Below are 19,835 nucleotides of genomic sequence, written 5' to 3'. Positions count from 1 at the left end.
AGTAGTTCTCGTTTGAGCTTCTTCAGCGCCCACCGTGGACCAACCTCAATAGGAGCTACTGAACCTGGGCCGGGCGAGGTCTGCGCAGAGACATCAAATCGGATGTAGCGATGATCTGATAGGGTCTCTACCTCCTCTAGAACTCGCCAATTCTGAACTCGACGTGCTACAGCTGGGGTAGCAAACGTGAGGTCTACTATCGATCCACCCCGCATTCGCACGCACGTGTTAATGGAACCCCTGTTGAGTAGGGTTAACCCATGTTCAATGGCCCACTCCTCGACCTCTTCACCTCGAGCGTTGGTTGCTGGTGATCCCCAAGCAACTGATTTGGCATTAAAATCACCAAGAACTAATAATGGACGAGGATGATAACGACGGATGATAATGCCCAACTCGGTTAAGAAGTTCTCGAATTCAGCGAGAGGTTTGTTCGGAGAGAAGTAAATACCAATAACGACTATCTCTCCAAACAACGCCGCGACATAACCTCGTCCCTTGACGACTTCTTCAAATGTCGGGGAACCCACTGCGGTCCGCGAGATTAACGTCACCAAGCCATCTACGTCGCAAATCCAGTCGTCCCTGACTGGTACAAACCACGGCTCAGCGACCACCGCAAGATTTATCGACCACTGCGCCATGCTCTGAATCAGCAGATCTTGAGCCCGAGCGCAGTGGTTTATATTAGCTTGAAGGACGCGCAGAGCCATTACTGACAATCCATGTTTTGGGTCCTCTCCGCAGGTTGCCCAACTGCAGCAACGGCAGATTGGGTTGACTGCGTGGTTTCTCCCGAGGCAGAGGGCCCAGCCTTCTTTTTCCCCCTCTTCTTGACAGTTTCAGCGCATGTTTTACTGTCGACGCGATGGTCTGCCGGTCTGCCCACCACTTCGCACTTGGGGCAGTGCGGTGGTGCGTCACAGGTACTGGCTTTGTGACCAGGCTTTCCGCAGTGGTAGCACAAATCACCAACATTGACGCTGTGAGTGCATTTAACGCCTACGTGTCCCTCTTCCAGACATCTATAACATCGGCTAGGCCTAGGCTCAAGGAGTTTGACTTGAGCCGAAACCCATCCTACGAGTACCTTTTGCCCAGAGGCTAATTTCTTTGCCGCAGCAACCGGGCAAGAGACCACAACTGAACGCATTCCCCTACGACCCGGAGACATTTCCCCTAACTTAATTTGGTCAATGGAGCATTCTCCGTATCGTGCAACTGCATCTCGTACTTCATCGGAGGTCACCGAGTCGTCTAGACCCGACAATCGCACATTTACGCTAATGCTGGGTCTAGACACTTTGATGTCATCAGATTGAAAAGCCGTGCGAAGCTTTTCTGCGAGAGCATCAGCTTTAGGGCCACTGGAGGCTCCTGGAATTTGTAACAGGCGAGCTCCTGTGGCTGTTTCGCGGAAGCGGACGCCGTCTATTCCCAGCTCCTCAAGTTTTATACTACTCTTTGCCATAGTTAAGACGGAGGCATAAGAGAGTCCCTTTTCCTCCGCTCCGGGCAACTGAGAGTTACTTGCGTTAACGCTCGTTAAGTTGATTAAATCCAAAATGTCGTTAAGAGTTACCTGCAGTCTTAATTTTACTCGGTCACAAAAATTGCTGTTTCCCTCGTCATGGCATATTCCGAGGTGAAGCAAAAAAGTTAAATAATTGGATACATTATACCTAGGTACACGAGTCCATCTTTCGCAGTAAAAAATGTGTATCTACCTAATACTTATATAAAAAATTTTAGTATTTGACACAGTCTGTGTCATATAAGGTACATGCTTACTTAGGTACCTACATAAAATTGATATGCTCTATTAAATTCACCAGACATAAGTGGTCATCTACGCTTTAGTAACAGAGTATATACCCAGGCACCACACACACCGCGCGCCCAATTACATCTCTACACAGACGACCTCGACTCCTGACCGCCGCGCCGGCTGATGGACAGGCAACTAGTGACTCGTAGTGTACCTGTTTGTACTTAAACTGGTTTTAAAAGAAATTAATTATGTTTCGTAAAATCTGTTGAGTCATTAGTCTTGTATCCATCCGACTATGTTGTGGAACTGTAGTACGAATTATTATAACACCAATTACGATGCGACGAACCGTGTATTTGTGGGATTGTACATTGTATGGCCAATTAGTACAATTAGTGACTCATGTATTGATCGTCGACATACGGACAGACGGCAGACGAACTACATAGTCTACATATACAATTGCTACTTGATATGTTCTCCGGAGCTGCAGACTACCTAGCATGTTTACCGGGGCTCCGGTTCGAAAAGCAGGAGTAGGAACAGGGTGGTTTTTAGTCAGTAAGAGTCTGACACTCCCTCTCGCCTCGTCCGTCCCTCTGTCCACGAGAGAAGTCACTGGATGATTTTCTGATGATAACTGAAAAAAAAACTTGATACGTTCAATGTAAGGTACGACTACAGGCTCCGGGTGCTGCCTAAAGGGGACTGGGAGATGGGAGATGGGATGGGTCACAGGGGACGTCAGTGCCCCCAAAGTCTTACAAAGGTTCACTAGTAGCTGCGATACGATACATCATGGTTATGGATACGCTGTGGTTTCCTCCAAAGGCTGATTAAGCTTTTTTGATGGGGAAAATCATCGAATGAGTGAGTGTCAGACTTACTGACTAAAAACCCCCCCGTTCCCATTGCTTTTCGAGCCGGACCCCGATAACCCACTAGATAGTAGGCTGATTAAGCTTAGAGTGTGCCCTAGGCAAGGACTTCGTAGGTGCTCCTTATGTATTTTATTTTAGTGCCGTCACTCTACTAGGGGTAGTTGGGCACATGCGTCTCGCGGCGCCCCTCTGTAACCTGGCACCCGGCACTTGTCTAGTTCGCCTCAGAGATAATACAGCTCTGCTTTGCTCAGTATCTCAAAATCTTATGGAATAGTAAGTATATATAGTGTGCAATAAGCCAATAGCAGTGTGGATGGTGCAATGAGGACAAACTATGCAAAAACAAATAAAGTTGCGTGGACTTAGCTCTGAGCAATTTATTTTACAGCCTGCGGTTTGTGCACAGTCATCGTTACATTTCAAATCAAGTTGTTGGGCAGTCGTAATGAATGGCGGAGCTTTGGACTTTGATACCTGACGAAACTGCGTAGCGTTGTTAAATAATGAACACATGTAAGTTGTGTTTATGTTATGATATATGTTATGATGTTTAGGGGTCCAAATGTTGAGTACCGAGCGTTGGTCGGTATGAAATGAAGTTTATGATCTCATCTATCATAGCAACAAACCTTAGGTACAGACTGTCTGATGGTAGACCGAAACCGTAGCCGATGTAGTGTAAGTAGTAGTCACACCTGCAGCACTAGTGCTGCAGGTGTGACTACTACTTACGTGTGTACATCACAAGTGTAGCACTAGTGCTACACTTGTGATGCCTCTAGAGGCATCACAAGTGTGTAACTAACCAGGGAGAGGTCTTCTTTTGCATTTGTTTATCAAACTCAAAAACTGCTGATTCGATTTTGATGCAGATTAACCATTGATGACCTTCCTAAAAAAATCAATGGTTAACTTTGTCAAGATTTGAGTACTGCGGGTAAAGCTTCAGACGAAAGACTAGTCTCGGACTGCCTAGCGGGTTTACCAGGTCTGCGGGTCGAAAACCAGAAGTAAAAACGGGGTGGTTTTTAGTTAGTAAGAGTCTAACATTTCCTCTTTCTCAGGAAGGGCGGTCATTAGATGTTTTCCCCTCTCAAAAATAAAAACAGTCTCGCAATTTTAATATTACAAGTCCAAAGTCCACACTACAGCCTAAATATTATCAAAATACATAACATAAGCAGTTAATTAAAAATAGAAATATGCACAGTCATGTCGCGAAATCCTCCCAAACCCGTCCAAGTACCGATTAGCGTAACAAATCAATAGCATGATGCCTACAGGTGTCAGATAAAACATTCGGTACAAGTGCAAGTATACAGTGTATCGGTATAATCTGCGAGTTATCTGGTTCCGCGACGCCGGCGCTATTTATATCCCGCGTTGTTATTGTGGACTACATCAAACACGCTCAGTTGCTCGCTGCCGACGCGGGCGTAGCACGCGAGTTCACGCGCAATATTTTGTATCTAGTAAACTTTCGTGATTGTTTACATTAAGTATATTGTGTTTTACATATCATTTTATTGGTAAGTTCTTTATTAGATACTTGTATATTAGTTTATACGAGATTATACACATGCTATAGAAATCTATACAGATCAGTATATACTTTGTTAATTAGACAAACAGCTTTTTTGTGTTTACAAATAGCGTTGTTACATTAGCTGTGGATCCTGAACCTATATACTGTATATAGGTAGTATCCACCAAAGTTACCACAGTTTTGGTTTACAGTAGAGTGCTGTAATTTCATGCAATTAAATAGTGTAGACACTGTGTGATATTTTCCTTGTGTTTGATTACACCTATTGTGTTTTAATGAGTAGATAAGTACCAAGTTCAACCCGCATTGAGACCTCAAACCTTCTCCGTGTGAGAAGAGGCCTTTGGTCAGCAGTAGCCACTTATAAGCTGTTGATCTTAATGTAGAGTACTAAGTTATAACCAGTTTTAGAAGCTATACATATAGGCATATAGGTAGGTGTGCTTCCTTATTGGGTAGGTACATTAGTCTTGTTTTTGTTTATTATTTAACAAACACAGACAGATGATTGCTATTTAATTCAGAATTACAGAAATGTTGGTGTTTTTTCTTATTGTTCGAAACCATATTATGCTGTTGTTGATAAGTTTGACGTGAAATGTTTATAAATACAATTAGCTAAGTATTTAAATGGTTTAAAAATTAAACGTGTAAACATAACAATCAGTGCAAGTTTCAATGTCAAGTCATATTTATAATTTTATACTTACCGCCGTACTCAGAGTCATTTAATGGTTACTTAACCTAGTCCTTAGCAATTATTTTCAGAACAAAACCGTAGTTTAGTTATTAAGGAATAGTTTAAGTAATCATTAATTGTCTCTGAGTACGGCAGTTAATGATATTATACTTAATGATATTGATACGCATCGCTGACCCCGGCCAAAGTATACAAAGTCAAAGTCAAAGTCAAAGCATTTATTTCAATTAATCCTAAATAAGGCACTTTTGAAACGTCAAATTGAATTGTCCGTCAGTCTGTCTGTCAGTGAAGCTAGGCGCTCGTTCCAAAGTGTAGCTTCGAATGGAGAAGAACGAGCAAGAAACTCCACCTATATGGATATCAAGTATACTTTGTTCTTTTATGTGAACATGATTGCACGGTTAGTGCGGTGACTGGGTAATTGGCTGCCGCGCTACGGGTAGTGGGTTCGATTCCCGCACGGAGCAACTCTTTGTGTTATCCACAAATTGTTGTTTCGAGTCTGGGTGTCATGTTTATGTGAACTTGTATGTCACAAGAAAATCCTAATGTGAAAAAAATTACCTTTGTAAATTCATAATTTTACAAAGTGCGTATAAAACACTCTCCAGTCATACAATCAACAACTTTATCATCGCCTTGTATAATATTGATAATGCTATCGCAACCATTTATTACCTACATACAATGACACAACAAAACGGTTTGCTATAATTATAATAATATTAAGATAAGTCTGATCCAAGTATTGTTACGTTACAGATCGTGCAGTGCATCCTAAAAGCTCGAGTGCTGCCCTCTGCGCAGTGACAGCTGCCAAGATGATCGTGATCGCGGTAGTAGTGGTGCTGCTCGTCACTCTGTACTTCTACGGCACGAGGAACTTCAAGTACTGGGAGGTCAGAGGAGTGAAACATGACAAGCCCCTCCCACTGTTCGGCAACAACCTGCAGGGCTACCTGTTCCGCTCCAGCATGACACAAGTAGCTGACGAGCTCTACTGGAGGTACCCCGATGAGAAAGTCGTCGGATTCTACCGCTCCTCGCGACCAGAGCTACTCATACGAGATCCAGAAATTGCGAAACGAATTCTATTCACAGACTTTGCTCACTTCTTCGAGCGAGGCTTCACTCCTCATAAGACCGTGTTCGAGCCTCTGATGCAGAACCTGTTCTTTGCCGAGGGAGATCTGTGGAAGCTGCTCCGACAGAGAATGACGCCCGCCTTCACTACGGGCAAACTGAAGGCAATGTTCCCGCTGATCGTGGAACGAGCGGAGAAGCTGAAGACGCGAGCGCTGGCTGCGGCCGCTGAGGGCAAGTCTCTGGACGCGCGCGACTTGATGGCGAGGTACACCACCGACTTCATTGGAGCCTGCGGGTTTGGGCTCGAAGCAGACTCACTCAACGATGAGAACTCTCCGTTCCGACAGCTCGGCATTAAAATCTTTAAAGTGAGACCTCAAGAAATAATGACAGCCATTGCCAAGGAATTGTTCCCAGAACTGTGCAGGAACCTGAAAATATGGACGCGAGTGGAGAAAGAGATCAACGAGCTCGTCGTAGAGATACTGAGGAAGAGAGACTACAAGCCGTGCGGGAGGGGAGACTTCCTGGACCTGATGCTGGAGTGCAAGCAGAAGGGCACCATGATCGGGGAGTCCATACAGAACAAGAAGCCGGACGGCACCGCGGAGACTGTCACGCTGGAGTTCAACGACTCGCTGATTGCTGCTCAAGTGTTCGTGTTCTTCGCCGCTGGGTTCGAGACCTCGTCATCGGCGACCAGCTTCACTCTGCACCAGCTGGCGTACCACCAGGACGTGCAGAAGAAGGCGCAGGAGGAGATCGACCGCGTGCTGGCCAAACACGACGGCAAGCTGTCGTACGACGCGATCAGGGAGATGCACTATTTAGAGAACGTGTTCAAGGAGGGGCTGCGCATGTTCCCGTCGCTGGGGTTCCTGCTGCGGCAGTGCACGCGCGCCTGCACGATCCCGGAGCTGGGGCTGGCGGTGGACGAGGGCGTGCGCGCGCTGATCCCGCTGCAGTCGATGCACAACGACCCCAAGTACTTCCCCGAGCCGCACGTGTTCCGTCCGGAGCGGTTCGAGCCAGACGAGTTTGATGCTAACAACGTCAAGTATGTTTACTTACCGTTCGGAGGCGGACCCAGAGCTTGTATAGGTAAGTCACCATTGTTGTTGTATAACATAGTGAGTGTCCAAACAGATTTGCAAACTTATATCGACTTAGGCAGACATATTATTAAACAAGTTTGCATAAAGTATGTGTAGGTTTCACGAACACAGTGTTTTTGACATACATGGCGTCCCACACAATATAATAGTACTTTTTTAATCGAATGTTTCTTCATTTTAATAAATTATGGCTAAACTAGCATCTGCCAGCGACTTTACCCGCATTATCATCGTGTAAAAAGTAGCCTATATGTTATTCCAAACCATAATCTATGCCTGTTCCAAATTTCATTCCGATACCTTTAATCGTTTTGCCGTTATAGAGTAACAAACATACACTACTATAATATTAGAATCATTTATCAACAATGCATGTTCCTATTCCAGGTGAGCGCCTAGGTCTCATGCAGTCCCTAGCCGGCCTGGCAGCAGTGCTCTCCTGCTTCACGGTGGAGCCTGCCAAGGAGACGGTGAGGCATCCCGTGGTGGACCCGCTCTCCAGCGTGGTGCAGAGCATCAAGGCCGGACTGCCGCTCATGTTCCGCGAGAGAAGCAAACATGCTTGAACTGACGGAGTTATGCGTAAGATTGTGTAATAAATGAGGTGCCGTACTCAGAGTCTTTGAATGGTTACTTAACCCAGTGCTTAGCAATTCTTGTAGGGACGAAATCGTAATTGACTCTGACTACGGTTGCGAACAAGCCTGAATAATAATTTATTCATGAACTAAGTTTATTTAAATAGGTCCAATTAATTAAGTAGGTAAGTGTAAAGTATTATACCTATGAATGTAATTATTAGGGATGTTCCCAAATAAATACTTAAATTTAAATTAACTTTTTGGTTTTTAGGAATTTTGTACAAGATCGCTAGAAAAATAGCAATATTATAAGTAAGCATTGTGATCTATATGAGGTACTCTCAGTCTCTAAGTACTGATTAAAATTACAATTGTTAATCTATTTGGTGAAATAATTTAAAAAAAAACCGGTTTTCCCTTTGTAAATAGCATCTATAACGTAAATACATTAAGGTATGTGAACGTAATTTAATAAAAAAAACATTAGTTTTTCAATGAGTTAAATAAAATTAATGATCCAAACTATAATAAATGAGATTTTATTTTTAAGTTAGGTATTTATCTCTGCTAGTTACTATTATAACTATATAGGTACATTAGGTATATTGTAATTTCAATGAAATGCTTCGTAAAACATGTGTAATTATGTTTGTAATTGTGATCGCAGTTAGCGATAAAATATAATGTTGTACAGAGCGGATATACTGTTACTGTACTAAACTTATATTATGTAGGTATAATAAAGCATCTGTCATATTGTCATTTATTTTTGTTTTATTAGCTTGTGCGAGCGGATTCGCCCACATTCCCGTGGAAAAAATAAGTATCCTATACACAAGTCAGCTCATACCCTGTCTACCTATTGGTATAGGTGACGGTGAAGGATGATGCCAATTTCTATGCAAACCTTCCAATAGCTATGTGTATTCATTGGATAGGTAATGTTGAGTTGAATAAAAGTTACTATGGCGCCGAGTTCGATATTTTTCATTAAACATGCTAGTTTTATCAGTAGCAAAGTAATGATATTTTATTGTTGTCAGGTGATCTGTCTGTTCGTTTATCGATTTATACCAAGAAAATACATTACTAGGCAATAAATAAATCCGGGGCTGCGGACTACCTAGCGGGTTTACGGGGGCTCCGACTCGAAAAACAAGGTATAGGATCGGGGTGGTTTTTAATCAGTAAGAGTTTGACAATCCCTCCCGCTTCGCTCAAGGCGAGAGAAGTAATTGGATGATTTTCCCCCCCTCAAAAAAATAAATAAATAAAACACCACAAACTACAAAAATAAATGTTTTATTAACAGCAAGACACAACAGTAGGACACCACGCACCTAGTATCACAATCACATCACACAGCACTAGCGACTTTACACTCAAACATTACAATACTTTAACTTGTAACATTAACACCCGAATACGCTGCTCAATTTTAAGTTGTACTTAAATATGGTGCTATCTCTGTAATCTTATAAAGAATTGACAGGGACAGAACTAGTTTAGCGTCTTAAAATTGAGTAGCGTTTGAGTATTCGGACATAAATCACTTTAACTTGTAACATCACCACAATTTCACGTCACACTGTAACATGTTACATCACACATGAGATCACAATCACATAATCATATATCATTTAGCTTTCTATACAGAAACAAATTGTCATCGGGAAGATGATTTCTAGTGAAAACAAGACTAGCTTCTACCAGCAGCTTTGCCGTGGGATAAAAAGTGAACTGGTTATACCAGACCATAATCTACCCCTGTTCCAAGTTTCATCTCGACTGTTTCAGTCGATTTGATGTGGAAACAAACATACCAACTTTCGTATTTATTATATTAGTTGAATGTTTTTAGACTAAAAACAAGATTTTTCTTGTTTTGTAGAAATAACCTGAAATAAACCCAGAATACCAGATTTATATCCTTTATTCTTAAAAATTGACCTACCGCGGCGTTAAAATGGTTGAAACTATGTATGTTATTTCCACCAGTTAAGTTTTAAAGAAAGGCATACCCTGAGAAAGGATTTTAATAAATTCCATTAATAATACTTCTTGACGTGAGCCAAGCCGTGGGCAAAAGCTGGTTATAAACACATAATCAATACAATCAGTCATCTTCCCCACGACTATCTGTTTACTAAAGTAATAAACTATATATTTAGAATAACTTTGTTCAATACTTTGTACTTCGCTTACACAATTTATTCACTAAATATAGGAACACTCTGATTACCTAATACTACATATACAATGTTAGATATATAGGTACATATACAGCGGGATCGGATTTCCGATACAACCGTATACCGATACACCGGTATACAATTTTACCAACACATTTTTAAATGTTTTGATTCATATAATTACACAATCATAATCAACTTAGTATTACTAAGTAACTAATTTCATAACCTGGGGAAAAAAGGTGATTTTCGTGCATAGTTAGAAAATAGCTTTAAAAAAGTCATACATTTTATAACGACTCCCATCCAAAAGGATAAGTATGTACCTTCGCTCCCCTCCCTTCAAATTACTTTTATAGATAGAATTTTACGTACATACGTACGTATATACATATATGTATGTATCGGAAATCCGATCCCAAACAGAATAAAAATACAGGTAGGTATTTTATGAGGTCTAAATAACAAGAAACTGGTATGTTATGCCTAAATGTTACTCATACAAAATACAATATGAGAATACTTTGGGTTTATACAGTCCCATCATCATGCAACCAGCCACAGTGTGTCCACGGCCTCACATAGTACGGTTGCAAGCGATCTGCATCTAGCGCCTGCCTGCAACCTCCATGTAATGGGGGCTAGCGTTGTTTAGTTTACCAGTACGCTAGATCCCCCTGTACCCCTAGTACGAGATTGCTTTACGCTTAAAGTAAGCGAAACGAGAGCACGTACGGCACTCTGATTGGCCCGCTCGAACGAACCAACTAAACAAAACGTCGAACGCACTCTCGTTTCGAGTATTTTAAACGTAAAGCAATCTCGTACTTTAAACGTAAACGTAGAAAGAAGGTATTTCAAAATACCTTCTTTCTACGTTTACGAATCACTACAGCTGTCGAATATTAAACGTCCAATGGTGTGACACTATTTAATGTCTTATTATAAGTTTGAAATCGCCAATCCGCATTGAGCAAGAGTGGTGATTAATGCTTCTACATCTCTGTGTGGGAGAGCCCATTGTGAGAAACCTTTGTCCAGTAGTAGTAGTAGGCTACAGGCTGATCATGATGATGGTAAATAATAATTATGGCATTTTTTAAAGTCTTATAGTGTTATGATTACAACCAGAAGGGCCTCCCCCGTCCGAAGCCGACGAGGTTATCGTTGAGTAGGTGCAGCCTGCCGCGCCCCCTGCCGGCGCGGTGCGACCCCCCCAGGACGGGGTCCGGGGGGGTGGGGGGGTCGGTGTCGCGGACTGGCACGTCCAGGGGGACTGTCGGCTGCGAGGGTGATGGGGTGAACTGTGGAATATTATACAGAGTGAACATTTATTTTGTATCGTGGTAGAATATAGAGCTGATAATAAATTTAACCACGGCCTCACAGAAAACCGACATGAAACAACGCTTGCGTTGTGTGATGTTACTGGAAGCCCGATTGTCCTCATTCCCAATCTCCGATTCTCCAACAACCCTTAAATTCCTAACCCCTAAAAAAACGGCAATGCACTTGTAACACCTCTGGTGTTTCGGGTGTTCATGGGCGGCGGCGATTACTTATCATCAGGTGATGCATCTCGTTAAATTTAATGGCTTATACCATAAAAAAATAACGACCATTTTCGAAAAAAAGGTATAAATGAGCAGCTACGCGTGTACGGGTACCTGTCCCCTCCGGGCGGCCTCCCTCAGTAGCGCGGCGAGTGCGGCGCGGTGCACCGCCAGCGCGCGCTGCAGCTGCACCGTGGACAGGCGCCAGCACAGGTCCCTCACACACACACACTCTGGGGGGACGGAGGGAGGTTTTCCATTAATCCCCACACTTGACAGACAGGTTGGGGATTATAGAAAAATTTTGGAACCGCCGAGGGATATGCAGCAGTACAATTTAGACAACCAAACTATGATCCTCAATTGTCCCAATTCCGTCTGCCAAGTATGGAGATTAAGCCATTGAATATTTGACCTAGGCAAATATACCGTCTTATGCGCCGACGGTGGTGCATGAGACACTCCATGGGTTAATGGGAAATCCTCTGTAGCGATAGAGAGATTTAATATAGATAATGATAAAATATCTCTAGTAATGCCACTACATACTACAAACATAATCTATACTAATATTATAAAGCTGAAGAGTTTGTTTGATTGATTGTTTGTTTGAACGCTCTAATCTCCGGAACTACGGGTACGAATTGAAAAATTGTTTTTGTGTTGGATAGTGCATTTATCAAGGAAGGCTATAGGCTATAAAACATCACGATATAACCAATAGGAGCCGAGCAGAGCGGGTGAAACCGCGCGGAAGTAGCTAGTATATAATAATATACGATTTTTTTTATACCGACCGTGGCTACAGTCCCTCAGTTCCAGCTCGGAGGAGTGCGGCGCGGCGTGCGCCCCGCGGGCGAACTCCGCGCTCTCGTCCAACTGGGGGGTTGAAAGCTATCACCACATAGTATACAACAAAGCCGCTTTCTCCGTTCTTCCTTACGAAAATGTGGACGTAAAATATTACAATTTGTCTCCCGTTTAGAATCCTATGAAAGTTTATAAACTTTCTAGTAAATTCTTGTTATTTTCCGGTGACATGTATAATATACATATGTATAGTATATCACTATTGCACCCATGCGAAGCTGGGGCGGGTCGCTAGTTATATGATATTATTGTGAATGTCTATGAATTTGCGTGTATGTTTATTAATCACATCAAAACAGCGGAAGGGATCGGAATGAAATGAAATAACAGAGGTAAATAATTATGCTCTGGAATAACATAACACATTGGCTACTTTTTATTGCACGAGAACGCAAGCAAAGCTATGGACAGAAGCTAGAGATGACAATAAAATCTATATCGCTCTAGTACTCATCTAGTTAATTAAGAGATTGACGTGTAAAAGAATTACATTGTAACCTATATGCAAAAATAAATATAATTTATCATTGACTCACAGAATCATGTAGTTCAGTAGTGGTGCAGTGAGTGTCCTGCAGGCAGCAGTCTGCCGCGCGGAGCAGCTCCGCGGTGGACACGCCGGGGGGCAGGGCTGGCTGGGGGACCTCGCATACTGGAACCGTACACATTAAGGCATCATCAGGTAAAGAGCATCAGGATAGGAAAGGAAAATAATAATAGACGGGCAAAAATTATATTTTCAGGATAGGATATCGTCACGCCTTTTATCCCAAAAGAGGTAGGCAGAGGTGCACATTACGGCACGTAATACCAATGTACACTCACTTTTCACCATTTGTGTTATAAGTCCCATGTAATAGGGGGTGAATTGCCATATACTGGGCACAATTCCAGACACCGTGTTCCTGTTGAGAAATTTTCGAAAAACCGAAAAAAGCCCAGTAATACTTTGCCCGACTCGGGAATCGAACCCGAGACCCCTTGTCCGGCAGTTGCGACCACTCGACCAACGAGTCCGCTACTCGACCAACTATATTTTCAAGGTGACTCAATTCATTTCAGACCATGGATAGCCCCATAATCACGATTAGTATGCGCAAAAGACACAGCAAACATCGCGTCATTCAGCCAGCTAACTCACAAATGATTAATAAGGTTTTTTAGGCTCCTCTTGTAATTTGAAATCAGTCGTGCCTCATGATAATGGTTGATATACATTTTGGATACACCATACGCCCATTTTGATAAAAGTTAAGCAAGACGAAACAACAACAAAACAAGAATGAAGCTTAGTTCCCTACATGCTCGAAGGACATGGAGAAATGTTATATGATATATTTGGATATGACCATTCGTCGTCTAGAAGGCTAGGATACATATCTAAACGACTCCATTGAACTTCAAAAGATTTTCAACCTTACAACTAGGGAATAAAGTGTACCTGGCGGCCAGAGGTCGCGGTGGTAGGGTCCGTCGCAGTGGTCGTACGCGAGCTCCTCTGGCATGCCCTCCGCCTCCGCGCCGCACCAATCCTGCTGCAAGAGGGAACAATGACGCAATGAAGGCTACCGGTGTAGTGCTTATGTAGCGAGAGGTAGGTAATGTTTGTCCAACAGAGAATTTCCTAGTGTAATTTAGTATTAGGAAAACAGATCTTCCTCTATGTATCTTTAAGGTGTGGGAGAGCCATGCTTCGGCACTACTGGGCCGGTTCGACCGGAGTGATACCACGGCCTTACAGAAAACCGACGTGAAACAACGTTTTCGTTGTGTGAGTGAGGTTACCGAAGGCAAAATTACGCCCGTTCCCAATCCCCGGTTCCCCAACTAACCTTAAATTCCTAACCCCCAAAAGGCCGGCAACGCACTTGTAACGCCTCTGGTGTTTCAAATGTCAATGGGCGGCGGCGATAGCTTATCATCAGTCATCAGGTGATCCGTCTGCTAGTTTACCGGCTTATTTCATAAAAAAATATGTATATTAACGCCATCTGTTGAGCAACAAAACACTGTTTCCCACAAGGTCAGCAACTCTCACCAGATGGCTCTGGTGTTGCAGTGTGATAGAATCTCGCTGGTTTCCTGAGCGGCTTACCTGCTGTATATCCCGCCACATCCCATCATGGTCCCCCCACTGGTGCTGGAACAGGCACTGAGTGGCCGGCTCGGGGAGGTCAAACTCCGCTGGCAGCAAGTCTGGAGCCTCCTCGTCTTCTGAAAGTGGAAAATAGGAATATTGATCAATATTAAGACTGCCATTTTGTTTAGTATTAGTTATGTATAGGGTTTTCAGTTCTTTGAAGATTCTTAGGAGTACTATGGAGTCTAGATTCCAGAATTGTTCCTGAATTATGGCAATAGACACACCCGTATGACATGAGCCCCTAACATAACTGGTGCAAAGTGGGTTCACCCAAGGCCCATGGCAGTCCGGAGCTGTGGACTACCTAGCGGTCTTACCGGGGCTCCGGTTCAAAGCAGGAGTAGGAACGGGGTGGTTTTTAGTAAGTAAGAGTCTGACACTCCCTCCCACCTCGCCCAAGGCGGGAGATGTCATTGGATGGATTCTTACCTCAAAAAAAACAGGTGGTCATGGCAATGCATGATGCACTGCCATGACCACCTTTTGGCAGTGCATCATCCTCTGCTGGAATATTCATTACTTTTGGAGATGCAATAATGGAATACCTGTCCCCCCAGGTTCATCTAGGAAGGCCTTGTTGAGTGGTGACTGCTCTGTATCATACTCCGGTCCTGCACGCAGATCTTCCACGCTGTATGTCTGGTCCAGTCTGCTGCAATCACATCTACACACAAATATACATTCAGTAGAAAATACTAGAGAAGTTTCTCTTGGTAAGGACATAGGTACAATATGAAGGGATGAAATTCTATGTGGGATGATGGTAAGCAAACAAAACCATTAAATAGACTAGCTTCTGCCAGCGGCTTCAGTCACATTTTCAGGATAAAAATTACCTACCACATGTGTTGTTTCAGAGTATAATCTATCTTTATAGGAAATTTCATTCAGATCCCTTCAGCTGTTTTTAAGTCATTGAGTAACAAACATACACACATACTCACTTTTGCATTCTATTAGTAGGATAGTATGAGAAATTCTATGAAAAAAAAAAACAAACAGTTTCTGATGTCTTATAGAGAACACTACACTTTGCACCTAGCTTTACTAACGGACAGACAGACAATCTGACAGACTATTATTTATTTCTTAATTTGTTGACATTCCAACTTGTGCTCTTAGGTGTCACTTATAGATTGGTGTATCCAAAAATATTGCTTACTGTCACCTGTCTCAGGCAGGCTACTACTCCAGCAGATGTGCTAAGCTACGTTACTGTGTATGCGTTTGGCTTCCACTAAACATATCTATTAGTACACATAGCTTAGCACTGGTGGACCAAACGAATTCCAATTAAATATCGAAACTTGGTCATTGTTTTTGTTTTATCACAAATGGGGGAGTCTGGCAGCATGGTGTAGATGCATAGTAGGAAGTCCAAACACAAGTTTTCATTCAATTTCATACATAACATAACATTACAATAAATAACAAACAGACCTAGTTATTAGAAGAAAAGTTCTTACAACAAAACACATTATTGTTGTTTCGTCAAACATGCTTGGTTATAACTTATTTATTTTACTTAGTTTCGTAAAGATACTTACAATTTACTATTTGGTGTTTGCGACCGCGAGTCGTCTTTGATCGCCCTCTCATTCTTCTTAAACAGCTTCCAATTATTTTTGTTTTTATAAAACTCTAATTTGTAAATAGCAACCAGCTGAGTCTTTGTTTTTTCGTATTTTGCAGCCATTTCGGAAATAACACAACATAAATCACAATAACTTTGTGGTAACTGTACACTTTGTTTATTTCTTACATTTAGTAGGTAGTTACGGAAGATTTGAAAATTATATTACCGCCATGTTGACAGAGAATTACACCACAGAGATAAATAGAACACAAGCAGTCATAGATTATTTACACAGACAGGATTTAAACTTTAGGACAAAATTAAGTTTAATGCCTACCCAGTAGGAAATTCTTCTGAAGAAATATTAATTGTTTATTTGCTATGGCTATTGTAATTACAAGACGTTATAATAATCACACTTGTTCTGGGTCAGAGTGGTTCAGGATTAAAGTAAAACTTATTTTTTACGTCCAATATATTATCACGATAAAATGCACGTTGAACTTTTATATTAAATGGTTATAAAATAATTACATCCAAACTGACTTTATATTATTGTATATTCCACTATTTGTACTTTTATTTTACTCGTAAAATATTCTGCCGCGCAATTTATAAACGCAGTTAAGTACCACATACTGCACATGTTCTTTACTGCGTTTATAAATTGCGCGACAGTATTTGACTCTAAACACACAAGTTTTTGTTCTATGTCCAGTAAGAGTCTGATAACGAAATACGACCTCAGCGTTTAATTGACCTACGTTTTAATTTCTTATGAACTGGTACACTGTTACCTATGTATAGTGCGTGCCATATTTTGTTACCGCCTTACTTTAGGAACACCGTACAAATATATTTATCATATTTTTCAAATATTGAAATATAAGTAAGTACCTAAGATTAACAGAAGTACCTAAGTCTGCAACCGGTATGGTATACCTGCTACCGGAATAAATGAAATTCATATAGGTACTTACAGATATTATTTATTTAGGTATTTTTGCAACTATTTATTCTAATGTTTTCTACTAATTCACATGTTTACTCCTCTCGCGGAACATTAGAGGTAGTCCAGCTCTAATGCACTGAACCACGGAGCTATGGGGATCCACGACAGGGTGCCTGAGTGTTTCCTTCGCGGGCTCCACCGTGAAGCAGGACAGGATCGCCGCTAGACCGGCTAAAGACTGCATCGCACCCAAGCGTTCACCTGGAAAAGTAAAAGGTAGTATAATACGATGTACCTGATGCCAAATTTCTCGACTTAGTGGCATTTATAGAGAGCATTTTGCATTTAAACCTCATCAAGCTCTTTCCAAATTTATTCAACGTGAGGACTACTTAAATAGATATAGGATAAGTTTACTATACTGTTTAGAACTGTATAACCACAAGTCACTTACCTATGCAAGCTCTCGGTCCCGACCCAAACGGCATGTAAACGTATTTGTTGTTGGAATCAAACTCGTCGGGATCGAACCTCTCTGGGCGGAAGACTTCAGGCTCGGGGAAGTATTTGGGATCATTGTGCATTGATTGCAGTGGGATCAGCACGAGCACACTCTTATCTATTGAAAAGTTCAGCTCTGGGAATGTGAACCCTTTGGTACACTGGCGGTACAAGAACCCGAGAGAGGGGAACATTCGCATCCCTTCTTTGAACACGTTCTCTAAATAGTGCATCTCTTTAACCGCGTCGTACGACAGCTTGCCGTCGTGTTTGGCCAGCACGCGGTCGATCTCCTCCTGCGCCTTCTTCTGCACGTCCTGGTGGTACGCCAGCTGGTGCAGAGTGAAGCTGGTCGCCGATGACGAGGTCTCGAACCCAGCAGCGAAGAACACAAACACTTGAGCAGCAATTAATGCGTCATCAATTTCTAGTTTTGCAATTTCAGGAGTGCCATCAGGCTTTTTATTTTGAATTGACTCACCGACTATTACCCCCCTCTGTTTACACTCCAGCATTAGATCTATAAAGTCTCCCCTGCCGCAGGGCTTGTAGTCTCTCTTCTTCAAAATCTCCCCGACAAGCTCATTGATGTCATTTTCTATTCTAGTCCATAACTTTAGATTTTTGAACAATTCGGGAAATAATTCTTTTGCTAAACCTTTTACAATATCCATAGTTGTTACTTTGAAAATTTTTACACCGAGCTGTCTGAACGCGGAGTTCTCATCGTTGAGTGAGTCTGCTTCGAGCCCAAACCCGCAGGCTCCAATGAAGTCGGTGGTGTACCTCGCCATCAAGTCGCGCGCGTCCAGAGACTTGCCCTCAGCGGCCGCAGCCAGCGCTCGCGTCTTCAGCTTCTCCGCTCGTTCCACGATCAGCGGGAACATTGCCTTCAGTTTGCCCGTAGTGAAGGCGGGCGTCATTCTCTGTCGGAGCAGCTTCCACAGATCTCCCTCGGCAAAGAACAGGTTCTGCATCAGAGGCTCGAACACGGTATTATGAGGATTCAAACCTCTCTCAAAGAAATGAGCAAAGTCTGTGATCAGAATTCGTTTCGCAATTTCTGGGTCTCGTATCAGTAACTCTGGACGCGTGGAGCGGAAGAATCCGACGACTTTTTCATTGGGATACCTCCAGTACAGCTCGTCTGCTACTTGCGTCATACTGGCTTTCCCGAAATATTCCTTGTAGTTATTCCCGATAAGGAAATAAGGCTTGTCATGTTTGACGCCTCTTTTTTCCCAATAATTGAAGTTTCTTGTTCCATAAATGTAGAGGGTGATCAGTAGGACTGCAGCTATAGCTATGAAAATCATGTTTAGTTCGTTGCTTACTACAAATGGTGCTTGAATCTACTTCACTGTGCGTCGCCAAGAGTTGTTGTGATCTGTAACATTAAGAATGTCTATCAATGAAGCTGTAGCGAACCATTTAAGTACAATCGTAAACGAATTAACGCTTGTATTTTTTAGGTTTTCTTTTATAGCTTTACTTGGTAGTAGCGTGGCAGGAAATTTTGATTGAAATATATTAATTATGTACCTACTTATTTCACCAAAATTTCAATGCGATTAAGAACCGTTTTCCCACAACTTGCTTAATTATATCTGCATAAGCCGGTGATAGTGTTATCTTATTTGTTGTCATTGTGTTATAGAGCCAGGTATTGTAATGTGTTATTACATAGATTAAAACTTGCAAAACGATTATGATTTTTTATACACAAGAAAATGACAAGATTTTTTGTTAATGTTTTACTACTAAGTGGTTTTGAATAAATGAGTAGTTTTTTAATAGTGAGGGATCTATTCTTTTGTTCAATGTAATTTTTCCTAAACGTGACAAAATATTCTCTCGTTTTGAAGTGTCCAACTAACAGAATTCAATCAAATTATATTTTTTTATGGTATAAGCCGGTAAACGAGCAGACTGCGATTCACCGGATCGTAAGCAATCGCCGCCGCCCATGTATGAGGCGTTACAAGTGCGTTGCCGGTATTTTGGGTGTTAGGAATTATATACTGTACCCTGTTTATGCCACTGTGTCTAAGAGAGCTCATTTATATTTATTTATTAAAACTTATACAAAGTTTAATATTTTACATAAAAGATATTTTTTTTAAAAAGGTACTTTAGTTTGATTGGCTCAAAAAGTTGATTCCAAGCGTTTTACAAATATTTATAAACGGTTACTTACCTTAATATTTATATAATCTTTAATGCACACAATACAATAAAATAGTGGGGCATAAGGCGAACTTTATTATAAACAAGTTTAGTTAAATATTCACTGAATTTCACAGTTTACTAGAACTTGAGCCGTTGACATGCAAAATGTGAATGTGCTGTAGATATTAATGTA

At 41.9% G+C, this 19,835-nt stretch overlaps 3 protein-coding genes across 4 annotated transcripts; 1 reads left to right on the top strand and 2 right to left on the bottom strand.

Moving 5' to 3' along the window:
• Positions 1 to 4,052: 4,052 nt before the first annotated feature.
• On the top strand, positions 4,053 to 8,445 carry LOC118279835 (cytochrome P450 6B7-like). The gene is made up of 3 exons (XM_035599646.2): positions 4,053 to 4,184; positions 5,667 to 7,091; positions 7,493 to 8,445. The coding sequence occupies exons 2-3, from the start codon at positions 5,726 to 5,728 to the stop codon at positions 7,669 to 7,671; spliced, it is 1,545 nt and encodes a 514-aa protein (XP_035455539.2). The 5' UTR covers positions 4,053 to 4,184; positions 5,667 to 5,725; the 3' UTR covers positions 7,672 to 8,445.
• Positions 8,446 to 10,789: 2,344 nt separating this feature from the next.
• Positions 10,790 to 16,512, bottom strand: LOC118279837 (uncharacterized). 2 transcript variants are annotated; one of them, XM_050702765.1, is made up of 8 exons: positions 15,992 to 16,512; positions 14,990 to 15,108; positions 14,397 to 14,515; positions 13,743 to 13,833; positions 12,838 to 12,953; positions 12,229 to 12,310; positions 11,546 to 11,664; positions 10,790 to 11,182 (listed from the first exon to the last, which is right to left on the bottom strand). In XM_050702765.1, exons 1-8 carry the CDS (start codon positions 16,138 to 16,140, stop codon positions 11,000 to 11,002), a joined length of 978 nt encoding a protein of 325 aa, XP_050558722.1. In that variant the 5' UTR covers positions 16,141 to 16,512; the 3' UTR covers positions 10,790 to 10,999. The 2 variants fall into 2 exon arrangements, with proteins under 2 accessions (XP_050558722.1, XP_050558721.1); XM_050702764.1 differs by having other exon boundaries at positions 10,792 to 11,182; positions 13,743 to 13,836; positions 15,992 to 16,435.
• A 481-nt stretch (positions 16,513 to 16,993) lies between these two features.
• Positions 16,994 to 19,835, bottom strand: LOC118279731 (cytochrome P450 6B7-like). Its single transcript, XM_035599451.2, has 3 exons — positions 19,671 to 19,835; positions 17,427 to 18,860; positions 16,994 to 17,233 (listed from the first exon to the last, which is right to left on the bottom strand). Exons 2-3 carry the CDS (start codon positions 18,787 to 18,789, stop codon positions 17,052 to 17,054), a joined length of 1,545 nt encoding a protein of 514 aa, XP_035455344.2. The 5' UTR covers positions 18,790 to 18,860; positions 19,671 to 19,835; the 3' UTR covers positions 16,994 to 17,051.

Source organism: Spodoptera frugiperda, chromosome 22 (assembly GCF_023101765.2).
Source record: "Spodoptera frugiperda isolate SF20-4 chromosome 22, AGI-APGP_CSIRO_Sfru_2.0, whole genome shotgun sequence".
In the NCBI taxonomy this organism is placed as follows: domain Eukaryota; kingdom Metazoa; phylum Arthropoda; class Insecta; order Lepidoptera; family Noctuidae; genus Spodoptera; species Spodoptera frugiperda.
The sequence above is the reverse complement of the archived record's forward strand: the minus strand, read 5'-3'. Positions and strand labels throughout refer to the sequence as shown.

Bases quoted from the DNA above. Each gene is read 5' to 3' on its own strand.
- LOC118279835 (XM_035599646.2), top strand. From the start codon at position 5,726: ATGATCGTGATCGCGGTAGTAGTGGTGCTGCTCGTCACTCTGTACTTC. The intron at 7,092-7,492 runs GTAAGTCACCAT...TTCCTATTCCAG, and splicing joins CGGACCCAGAGCTTGTATAG to GTGAGCGCCTAGGTCTCATG.
- LOC118279837 (XM_050702764.1), bottom strand. From the start codon at position 16,140: ATGGCTGCAAAATACGAAAAAACAAAGACTCAGCTGGTTGCTATTTAC. The intron at 11,665-12,228 runs GTCGGTATAAAA...CCGTCCCCCCAG, and splicing joins ACTGAGGGACTGTAGCCACG to AGTGTGTGTGTGTGAGGGAC. The intron at 11,183-11,545 runs GTACCCGTACAC...AATATTCCACAG, and splicing joins AGGCCGCCCGGAGGGGACAG to TTCACCCCATCACCCTCGCA.
- LOC118279731 (XM_035599451.2), bottom strand. From the start codon at position 18,789: ATGATTTTCATAGCTATAGCTGCAGTCCTACTGATCACCCTCTACATT. The intron at 17,234-17,426 runs GTAAGTGACTTG...TTACTTTTCCAG, and splicing joins GGGACCGAGAGCTTGCATAG to GTGAACGCTTGGGTGCGATG.